This window comes from Chaetodon trifascialis, chromosome 1, assembly GCF_039877785.1.
Source record: "Chaetodon trifascialis isolate fChaTrf1 chromosome 1, fChaTrf1.hap1, whole genome shotgun sequence".
NCBI lineage: Eukaryota > Metazoa > Chordata > Actinopteri > Chaetodontiformes > Chaetodontidae > Chaetodon > Chaetodon trifascialis.
The window spans coordinates 27,018,160-27,030,534 of record NC_092056.1 but is presented as its reverse complement, the minus strand read 5'-3'; the positions used below and the strand labels follow the sequence as shown (position 1 = coordinate 27,030,534).

General features: G+C 40.9%; 1 protein-coding gene across 4 annotated transcripts in view; it reads right to left on the bottom strand.

Moving 5' to 3' along the window:
* Positions 1–12,375, bottom strand: part of phkb (phosphorylase kinase, beta) — a 94,717-nt gene that overhangs the window by 15,778 nt on the left and 66,564 nt on the right. For all 4 annotated transcript variants that reach the window (XM_070983908.1, XM_070983966.1, XM_070984132.1 and 1 more), the window contains 4 exons: positions 10,096–10,151; positions 9,535–9,628; positions 1,740–1,823; positions 724–828 (listed from right to left, as the gene is read on the bottom strand). In XM_070983908.1, the coding sequence (XP_070840009.1) occupies positions 724–828; positions 1,740–1,823; positions 9,535–9,628; positions 10,096–10,151 (339 nt within the window). The remainder of the gene's footprint in view (positions 1–723; positions 829–1,739; positions 1,824–9,534; positions 9,629–10,095; positions 10,152–12,375) is intronic.

Sequence of the window (12,375 nt, the reverse complement as noted above, 5' to 3'; positions counted from 1 at the left end):
TACATTCTATTTAAACATTTTTATTTTAAATTTAGCCTAGACAATGAGATGGCGCAACCAAACTTGATACTATTACATGATTGGCGTGTTAGCATGTCACCCCCACTGATCAGTGATTACTCCCTACGTTACCTGAGAGCAAGTGCCTTTGTTCATGCAACCAACCTTGCTTCGCAACCTCTGGTTTCTTCTGACGAAGTAAAAAAATTATCGAATGTTTTATCGAACGCATTTTTTATTGATATTGATTACGTGTCTATCGCGAGACATATAGTTATCGTTTTATCGCCCAGCCTTAGTTGGAATTGTCGAGTTTATGATTATGAGGATTAATTTATTTTCAAAATATGAACTAAACTAAAAGGTGTTAAATGTTCAATACAAATACAGATGCTGCAGTTTTCCTGGACTGATTTCACAACCTGAAGTAACATTCAAAATCCACTTTTTAACAAAAGTTTGAATGTCTTTAAATAACATTTCCTTTCCCTCCATATTTTATTACCTTTACTGCAACAATATCAGTTCTCCATGGGGATGAATAATAGTTCACCTCTTTTAAGTGAACTATGCAGTAGTTATACACACACTGTACGCGATCTGACCTATAGTCTGAAAATAGGGCACTGGCTCATTACTATAGTTCATAAAACTAAAAAAAATAAACAGACCAAGTGGTCAGCTGTGGAGTCATGTCATTAGTAAGCTCTAAGTGTGACTTACCTTAATGTCATCAATCAGCAGCATAACATCTTGGGACAAGTAAAAGTCACTTAGATCAAACACTATTGGGTAGCACACCACCGTCTTTCCCAGGATACGATAAATCTGAGGGACACACACAGACACAGAAACACACACACACACACACACACACACACACACACACACACACACACACACACACACACACACACACACACACACTATTGCATTAGAAGATGGATGGCTCACAAGTGGCCACGTATACATTATTCTGGGCAGTGTATAAAACAACCCATCAATCCTAAGATAGAGGGGACACAGAAGCCATCCAACCAGTCCTGATAACACACACACACGTACAGTGCATACAAACAACTGGTACAAAGCTCCCTTTCACACATAGAGATTGTCACAGGGGCACACACAGAAAGGCAAGCATACAGACACACTGATGATGATAATGCCCTCTGGCAGTCTGCCATTTTCCCCATAAAAGTTCCATTATAATATTGTCTTAGCAATGCGTTGGGAGCCATGATTCATTTGTTTGGCAATGTCTTTGTTGGAGAAAGCTGCTATAGCTCAACTTATTTGGTCGTGCTATGACCTTCATTTGGGAGAAACCGCAAACAACATCAGCAAGAGGCATTAGCACATGTACGCACATGCACACACATGAAATGCATAAACGCACACTACCACAGCTGCATAATATGCACACACGGACAGGGACACACAGACAGGCTGACAGCAGCTTAGCATATTAAAATGCGATAAGCCCTGAGAATAAGCAAAATCTATTCAGCATGCGCTAGCGAATACTGTATGTGTGAAGAAGAGAAAAAAAGTCACTATGTTTAGATTCTGAGCTACAGTCAACTTCTCAGAGCTCTGTGAAATTTATGCAGATCAATATATATGGGAGTTGTCTGAGTGGTGACCTATGACCTGTGCCGGGCAACATGTAGGGCATATATGTGCCTGTCATGTATCAGTATGTACATGTGTGTAGGTGTGTTTGTAAATACATATACCTTGCAGGTCCCGATGCAGCCCACTGGCCTCTCTGGGCGCCCACTCAAGCCAAGTTTCTTATTGATGGCTAGGAAACGGTATGCCTGCAGAGAGACACATGCATTCACATACAGAAGAGACACAAACAAACAGCTTATCAGTGAACACAACATTCACATTGCACATGATCTTACTGCCAGCCTTTCTGTTTTCAGAGAAGACTAAAATCTTTATCTGTACATTTCCCTGTGATCGTATCAGCAATGCTTTGAGATTAAAAATATCATATTTGATTCCAAATGTCATGCTGCACAGTGCCATTCCACATCATAATGAAAGTGTGAGTCTGTCATCTGGCTGTCCCACTGAGACATTTCTGTTGTTGCAACTCATAAGTTGAAATTACCACCATATGGTAGAACCACCTACTGATATTAGCTCTGTGTAAAGTTATGAGACATGGCGATTATGAAAGGTCCCTGTGCTGCCATCAGCAGCGTGCTTAGTGGACCCGAGCACACCCATGGGCACAGGAACTGATAACACTGAGAGGCAGAGGCCCATAAAAAGACAAACTGGGACCTAGCTGAGCCCTCATTAGAATAAATAAACAATGGCATGCTGTTTCATGAGCCACTTAGCATACTGCTAAGAGTGTCCCTTCAGGTCCCACCCCCCTTAGTTAATTTTACCTGTGGTGTTTTTCCATTCTAGCATGCTACATATGCAGTCCATAATGATACAACAGAGGCAGATTTACAACTCCTTCGTATTTTATTTCTTTTGAAACAATGGGTCTCCATTTTCACTCAGAGGAAAACAAAAGCAGGTTTCCCATTTTGCCAAGCGGCTAGTGTAATGTTAGCTAGTAGAGCACAACAGCATCGCTGTTTTTAACCCAAACTCTGATTCATTGTTGCTTCCATGTGCCAGTGTAACACTAGTTAACTAATGACCTGTCACACCATTTAACTCAATCTTAATTCAATTTTGCTCTTGTGTTGTTGGTTTTGGAAAAGGTAAAAAAAGGGCATCACTTACCTGGACCCACTGTACAGTATATGACCTTTCTAGACAAATGAAGCTGCTAAGAAATTGGTGAAATTATTCATTTACTCATTGAAAAGATGTTTATTCTTTGGTTACAGCACCACACTTTCCACTCAATAAAATGTTCCAATCCTACTTTCACCACCAACATTACAATAGACTGGGGGTGGGAGGAGGTGGGGAGAGATCCTTTAGTTTGAGCTGGGGAGTAGGTGGTTTCTGTCTGGTCAATGCATAATCTGTCCACACACTGTAATTCCATTCCATCAGCAGCTCTACAGCACAAGTACTATAGTTTAACCAAGTCACAAGTCAAGTCTCATGACTCAGCCTGGTCCCACAGCCTCCAGATAAAAACACTGAGTCAAGTCAGATCTCAAGTATAAAGCAACTTTATGAGCTGAAAAATGTTAACATCAGCAGCGCAGGAAGTCCAGTGTACAGAGAGAGCTTGACATTAATGCTCGACTCCAACAGGGTTTGGCTGAGGAAGATGAGCTCAGAGTAGCTGAGGTCAAGTTTCACCCTTAATTGGTGGTGAAAGCATAACTCCCTCACAGGTTCACTTTAGAGTTTTGGGGTGGATTCAGCTCAAACCCTAACACAAGCTTGAGCCAGCAACACTGTTTTATTGAAGTCTTTTGCTCTAATTGTGACATTAGTAACACTGGTGCACAATTACCCAGATATAAATAGCAAGACAGATAAATAGAAATATTTGACTGTTTTTGCAGGTGGAGTAATTACCCAGCTGTTACATGAAAAGATTCCCAGTTCATCAAAACAAAGCAGAGGAAAAGGTCATGGCTTTCTCTCTCAGCCGTCTCTGAAATGCATTTGGAGAAGGCAGCAAGGAGAACACAAGAGCTCCAGCTTATCAGTTCCTAGAGCATTTCTCTACTGCTTTAGATAAAAGCCTCTTACCGCTGTGTGGCCTGCTGTCAAAATGCACTGATTCAAAGATGCAAAGAGAAAGAAGATGGCCATTGATCTCTCCGCTCTGTTTCCTTGGACACACTCGCTACAAGTTCCTGTTTATGTGTGCGTGCATGTTTGTGTGTGTGCATGTGCGCATGAGCTGAAGCACTATTGTGTACTGTAGATGTGTGAATTATATTTTGGATGTGTCTGGCTGAGTGTGAAACCAGAGTACTTATTCCCGTTGTGACAGCTTTAAATTCTAAATTTAAATACCACCCCCCAATCTATCCTATCATGAAACAGCATCAGTGCATCCACACACTCAAGTGGCACTGCAGGAAATCTGCCTATCAAGCCCTCCATGCTGTATTCTTCCATCTCAAACCAGCTGCAATTCACAATGTCAACCAAAAGGTGGTGCTCTGCTACTCTGGTGGACTTCCTCACTGTTTTCCAAAGGCTGATCTGAACAAAACAGGAAGAAGCAAGAGTTTGAAATTGAAAGAAATTACACTAAAAAAAGGAAAGGAACTCTCTCTCTCTCTCTCTCTCTCTCTCTCTCTCTCTCTCTCTCTCTCTCTCTCTCTCTCTCCATATATATATATATATATATATACATACACACACACACACACACACACACACACACACACACACACACACACACACACATATAAAAGAGAAATGCTAATTGAGGATTAAGTGGCATTAAAAATCACTGTCCTAACAGGCAAGAATGAGACCTGGAGGAGAAAAGCCAAAGGAGGTTCGAAAAACCTCTGCACCCAACACTTCTTGTGTGCAGCATACCAATGAAGAATGACAACACACAGGCAGCCTATCAAAGCATCCTTTCATTCCCGCACATTTCCACTGACCGCAGCACAAACAGCAAGCCTGACAGGTGGGAGAGATAATAAAAAGCTGTATTTAAATGCTGTGTTTTACATTTCTACAGTGGCTACAAGGTGTGAGAAAGGACAGTTTTTCAGGCAAACTTTGAATTTACTACAGGGACAGTCCCCAATTTCATAGGCACTCAGACAGGAGTAGGTTCCTGCACATTTTTATACTTACGGCCCCAAAATAGTGTAAATGTAACTGTTGATGCCATAAAATGTGCATAACAGATTTACTTCTGCAGCAGATGCTGTCACCAAGAAGGACTTAAAGGAAACCTGCAGGTACGGGTTCAGCATTTTGCCAGACAGCTCAAAATGACACTGTCTGTGCCTGCTGAATTTGGGATTAAACTTTTAAATAATGGGATTTCAATTTATATTCTGATAGAGGTTGCTGTAAATGTTCTTCCTGTCGAGTAATCCCTTACTATCTTGACTTTTAAGGAAGGAGAATGGGGGTCAAAGTCCGCAGTGTAAAAATGCATTCAAAGCCTCAGGTGAAGCTAATGGCTTCTACAGCTCAGCATTTCTTTGCAGAGCTGTGGTGAAGGCATAGGAATACAAAGAAGCAATTCCGCACTAAAAAGACTAACTATGGAGGATACCCATCTGATTTGAGTAACTCTGCCTGCTAAAGATCCATTTTGCCTTCTGCTGAACCTTTTAAATGTATTTTTATACAAAAAGAGGACTGTAGACTTTGACCCCCATCTTTGTGCTCAGGTTACGAAGGGAGTCCTTTGAAGCGAGCACTGGAGAGGAGAAATGATTACAGCAACCAACAACTCATCAAATGTGAAGGAAAAAGAGAAAGGGAACTTCCTGTGTTTGTGTAGCTGGGTCATATTTTTGTCCATTATGACTGTTGGTTGTGATAATATTTTACCACCTCACCATTGGGATTTGGGAAATGGATAAGTGACAATTATAGGAGCAATGCGCTAAGAAAATACTTTTAATACTACACTTTGAGCCTGACCAAAACACACAAAGTAGTCCCCCGCTAATTGTAGCTACATGCTCTACAACTGTGGAGACAAGTGGACAACAACTGCCCCACGTTCCCCAAATGTCCAAGCTGGTGAGTGAAATGACAATAATCTTAACTGACAAAAATATGAGAATATGACCCACGTCTTTCCATTGAAAGTCTTTGAAAGACCTGAAGCCTGTCTCTGAGTGTCTCTTTAGGACCTGATTTTAACATGTACAGAAATTAGAGTCACCAAGAGACAAAATGTCACCCACAATGATTTCGACATTGACCATCAGATATGAAACCAGGAGAGAAGCAGCTAAAAGGAAAGCTATGTTTGGGCAAAGCTGTGATTTGCAAGGGAATAAGCTTTAGGGTGTACGAGTGGGAATAACACATTGCAAAATGTAATTGCCACTCTCCCATCGTCGGGCAGCTGTTGTCAACACAATCAAACGGCTGCGAGGGACGAGGTGAGGTGAGCAAATGCAGCCTGCAGCACCGGAGATGGTGGTGACTCTGAGATAAACAGATTCTGTCGAGTAAGAAACGTCTGGCTGGGTTTCGGATTTAATATTCCGCACAGCGTCCGCTCTGACTCACAATTGCATATCCATCTGAGAGGCTGAGCACAACGCAGCAGAAAGAGGCAGTGGGGAGAGAAGGAAAAAGTAACAGGTATGACAGTTCAAAGGCAGATGATAGACCTGGAGGGGAGAGTTGTTTGGTGTAACAGACATAATGAGGGCGGGGCAGGGCGTAAGCCCAGAGGGGAGCACGGGGTGAGAGAAACGGATGTGACGGATACAGCAGGAGATGGACAGAGGACAGAGAGGCCAAGATTAAAGAACAGAGCCCACAGAGATGACATGATAGGAGAAACTGTTTGTTTATAGAAGGTGGCATGGAGAATAGACACCACATAACAGAGAAGACAGATGAGGAACAGAGGCTAGGGAGGAGACCAGGGCCTGAGTGATGGATATGATGGAGGAAAGACAGAAGACGGGGGAGATAGCAGACTTCAAACAATACACATGCAGATGAGGGACAGAACCTAGAGGAGAGACCAGGGTTTGAGTGACGGATACATTGAGAGTGAGACACAAGTTGGAATGGGAGGGACTGGTTGGTGTCACAGATACGACAGCACAAATGGTGTAATCTGCTGTAGATGAAAGAAGTAAAGTGGACAGGATGGAAACAGCAGCTCGTGATGGACTGTTACTCACGAAATGTTCAAGAGACTGTGCGTTCCTTCTCCTGTTACTGACAGCGTACCTAACAGATGTGATTCAGACTGCAATATTTACACCCACAACAGATTGGCAGCACTTCCATGCAGGTTAAATCAACAGTTTTTTCCCCATCTAACCTTCCTTATTGTTTGTTAATGAGGGCTGGGATCCACTTTCAAGTTGGTTAAGTACTAGTTAAATGGTTAAAAAAGTTTTTAGTATATCTATTATTTACTTTCTATTCTATCTCTAATCTATTACCATTTCTATGAACAAAGAGTAATGTACACTGGTAAAACAAGTTGACCCTGAATACATTTGATAAGGGATTTGAAATGATGTAGGTGATGAGCAGATTTGCTGGTGGATTCAGAGTTTATGAAATTCTACTGAATCCCATCCCTTTGATGAGAGCACAACATCTCAATACGGAAAGCAACATGAGGGATTAAAACAGAATGCAAATTCATTTGCAAATGAACTGTGTTTACAGACAACGTTTTTTACAAAGTGTTCCTGAGTCTATGCAGTAATCTCCTTCATCTAATCACAAAGTGGTGAACCTCGCTCCACCCTCGCTAATGAATGCCTTTCCAGGATGCCCCTTTCATACCCAACCATGATACTATCACCTGTTACCAATCAACCTGTTTACCTGTGGAATGTTCCAAACAGGTGTTTTTGGAACGTTCCACTACTTTCCCAGTCTTTCCCTGTCCAAATATGTTTGAAATGTGTTGCTGCAGCAAATTCAGAATAAGCTGATATTTACAAAAATCAATGAATTTGATGAGGTTAAACATTAAATGTAATGCCTTCATGAAAAAAGGGTAAGTAAGTTATGAGATAAATTTCTGATTTTCACCCCATTTTCAGAATTAGGGTTGCAGGTTTTGGAACGTTTTCTGTTAAAATTGGGCTGCCACAAAACGTATGTTTCATTTAGCATTGCTGCTAAAATGAACACTCGCCTGTACCAATCCTCATAATCATTTTACTTCAGTAGAAAATCACCTAACCCTTGTTAAGTGACAGGACTGGGGCGTTTACATAAGAAAGCCACTGAAGTGACTGATTAAGCAACAAAGAGATACAAAATAGAAAATGCTTATTGAATAAAATACAGAGAAGTGTAACCAATAAATAGGAGAGTGAGGCTGGAATAACATTTTCATTTTTCATCTTCTGAGTCTTATTCTCAGGTTGAGTAAGTATAATGCTGGTACCTATTTGGCTCATTGAAAAGCCATGATCTATTTTCACAAGAAGAAGCTGTTTCTCTGAATTCTTCAGATTCTTTAAAGTTACTGAGATTTCATCCAGACAGTTTCATTGCATTCTCATCAGAAGCTTCTAAATCCCAGCAACTATACATATTTTAACTACCAAGTATTCAAACGCAGGGGAAACGGTCAGTGACGATGGAAGTGATTCTGAATGAACCTCTGTGAACCTCTGTGAATATCACATTTGTGACATCTTTCATGTCTTACAGAACTGTCCAACATACCCTCCTGAGAACAAATCTGGAAGCTGCTCAGCTCCATGTATTTCCAATTTGCCTGAGTGACACAGTGACAGCTCCACCATTAGGCTGATCAATCGACGTGAACAATCACCATTCAACTGATCAGTCACTTCAGCCAATCCGCAGCCTTGCTATGATTGATGGGGCAATCAAGAGGAGAATCTTAGGAGCAGGAAATCTGTGACTGACAGCTGATGGACCGACTGCGCCAAGTTCTGTTGGGATATTGATAGCTACAGTGACTGCTGAAATGTAATCAGTAAGGTTTCAATTGACTGTTGGCAAACCACTCCCTCAAATAGCGATTGTCCAATCATAGCTTAGCAACACTAGCTCAACACAGCGGGTCTGTTGAGCTCTGGAAGAGCAATATACTGCATGTAAGATTGGAAGATGGCATCTTATAAATGAACCTTTCCAAAACCAAAAACACAAAAGTGAAAGTGTAAGGAATAAACAGTTCTATAATATAATAAACACTAGCATACTTGGCTAATTAGTCACCTTCAGTAGTAGCATAACATTGTATCCTTTCCAAAGGCAACAGTCAGTATATTCTTAGCTAACTACATTGTTGTGTGGGGTGAAAAAAAAAACTCGGGGCACATACATCGACACATCCACTGCGTAAGAGCTAGTGTAAGACTGGACTCAGATGGTAATAACTCAGTCAGAGTTTAGGCTAAGGTTACTGGTCCTGTCCTATAGCCTAGCATCTACAGTATCCGTAGTCTGGTATCAGTCTAGAGGCTATAGAAGATTTCTCACACTATGTTTCTCAGATTATACTATTAAACGAGGGCAAATTACCTCTACCCTGCAATACAAGATTGTTGCTCCTATATTTCCACGTCTTCTACATGGATAATCAAATTGTAACAAAGAAGCTAGTGACATGCACTGAACAGGCTTAGTACCGTATATGTAGCTAATGTATGCATGTTTAAGATCCTTTCAGGGGTTTCTCACAAAAAATACACAGAGAGTTAACAACTACCACACAATCTTACTGTTAGCTTGCTATTTGTTAACGCTAGTAAAATCTGCCTGTGATAGTCATGTCTGTTTGCTTGTTTCTGAAGTTAAGGACCCATTGTTTCAAAAATTACAACAAACTACATAAGTGTAAGCTGCATGTTTGATAAGCTTGTTAACTGATTGGTGACTGAACAACGTGTGACTAATGTGCGTCTGTGTTACCTTAACCAGCTCCTTCTGAGGCCAGATCTGGATGGGCTCCACCTGCTGGGGTGTCTGGGTCTGAATGCCATAGGTGTTCAAAAACACCTGCAGTCTACACACACAAACACACACACAAATATAATTTTAAATCATGTCTATTGTAAATCTTTACTCACTTGAGCTATAGCTGGAATTGAACCACAGTGTGTACTGGAGCGCACAAGTGGACAGCAGTCAGAAAGATGATGCACTCATGGGGAACTTCCAGCAGAAAGAACCAAAGCTACAGGTTAACAAGCTTCACAGAGCCATCTGACCCTGTTTGACACACATACACCCACACTCTTACATATGTATCTAAGTGCGTGCACACACACATGCTCACATGAACCCACACACAATGGCTGAGCTCTGGCTTTATGCACTCATCACAATTAGAGCTCTAAGAGCTTAATGGAAGAGACGAGTGGAAAGCCTCACTTTATGGCCGGTAAAACACACACACACAGACACACACACACACACACACACACACACACACACACACACACACACACACACACACACACACACATTTACCTCTGGCTCTCCGCTATCAGGGCCACATGAATCACAACATCATTCTCTATGGGACCCTGTGAAAGAGAGAGAGAACAGAGAGATTAACATGTGAACCATATTTCTGGTACATGGTGCATCAGTGCTTATATTCCATTGGTTTGTGTGTTTTCTTTCTTGAGAGCATTCCTCATTTGGCAACACTGTAAATGTACACTAGGACTAATGCAAACTTGTTGAATCTGTACAGATGATCCAAGCACTCATGAGTTATTTCTCAATCCAGTCCACACACATCACTTACTGATAGTGTATTGTTCACTAGGATTCATCTTTTACATGTTCACTGTGATGTAGTAGTTTGCTTGTTTGTTTACATTCTTGTTTTTTTTTTTTAAATTAATGTATTTCCTTGATTTGGTAATGCTGTTCATCTACAATCCATGACAATAAAGCAAACAGAAAATAATTAAACTGAGCTTAATTGAAAATAATTGATTTGTGTGTTTGTGTGAGTGAAAGAGAGACAGTGGTTCAAATCAGAATTCAGCTCACTCCCATAGAAAATGACAATATAGCCTGTGTCATTGCTGCCTCCACTCACGCAATTTAAATAAAAGTCAAATTCTGAATAACCAACAAAGGTTGACGAGAGATGTGGGAGCGCTGGGCTGGCAGGGAAGGAGCTGGGAATTAAGAAGGACAAGAGAAAAGTAAAAGGAAGAGCAGAGATGAAGAGAAGCATGAGGACATTACTGATGCTTTCACTGCTTTGGTGCCCACACAGTGAGATGAGTTGAAATTACATTAAATGGTGAAGTATAATACAGACAAAGAGAAGCAGAGCGGCATGACATTTCTGATTACTTCTTCCCACAAATAAAATAACACTAAATTAGTTGAGGAATATTTTGATATTAATTTTAAGGATCTTATTCAGTAGAATCCACTTCATTAGCCGGTTGCAGCTTCTTTAATGTGAGTCATTCTCATATCACCCTAATACTGAGCATCCTTGGGGGAAGTGAGGTGATTCATGCTCAGACACAAATGGTCAGAAATCTCAAGTCACTGGGCTATGATGAATTGTGGTGGGCATGTGGCATTCATTTTGACATGTTACAGACTTAATTACTGAGAGAATTATAAGATAAATAATCAATAATGAAATAATCATTTGTTACTCCCCCATACACCATCAACAACAAATCAGATTTCACTTTGTTCAAGCATCATGTTGGTTGAGGGTTTGTGTCATTGGAGTTGATCTCAGCAATTCAAATTTCCCAGCTCTTCATTACAATTTACAATCAAGGTAAGTATGTATGGCCACATTCTGTTAAGATCATTACAACAGCACACCACTAACAAACAGGAAAAGGTGATTTCCTTATTGCTAACAAACCCTGAGCAAAGATAACCAACAATTAAGTGAAGTATTGACTGTTTACCCAAAGCCTGATATATGTTATTCTTCTGTGCCATAGAGTTCTAGCGTTGTTGAGAAATTAGCATTTTATTCAATTTCTGCAAGTAGGTTATCACGACCCATATTTACGTTTATTGTCAGGCAGCGACATCTGGTGGTCATAGTAATTGTGACGGCAGCGAAAGAGGAAGTGTGGCGATGTAGCATAAAAAGCAAGAAAGACCAAGTGTGGAAGAGGTGAGGTGGATGGTTGGGTCAAACTTGTTCATGTCCCAGTGAAACCAAAAGTCATGCTGATGTTCTCCTGACTTAACCATAACCATACTGCAGTAATACCCATGAACACAACACATGTGTAGCTAACAACTGGATTCAACAAACACCTTTACCTATTTGAATGTGTTTTGCTAAAAACTACACAGACCAGCTGTTTTAAGAAATTATTCAGGCTTTTTGAAAAATGTAACTATGCAACGTGACGTGTTTGTAATGATTTACATCTTCAGACGGAACAATGGGCTTGGACCTGAGTGCCACGGACAAAGCAGGGAGGCTGGAAAGTATTGCTTCGTTGGTTTTGGTTTTTTCATGGAGTTTGCTGACAGTAGGAAAAATACAGGCTAACACCAGAGTTGAACTTAAACCACGACTCCAAATCAGCCAATCTATTATTTTCTTATCAGGACATCTGGTTATGTATGATCACTTTTTTAACAGTGCAAAAACGTGGTAGGACAATAACCAACTAGAAAATTTCCCCCCAGCAGGAGATTTTGAGAGTGATACAGTGCGCAAACGCCGGGGTGTGTGGCTAGTGCTATAGAGGTCAGTGTCCAGTGCTAAAGACATAACACTGACCTCTATAGCACTGC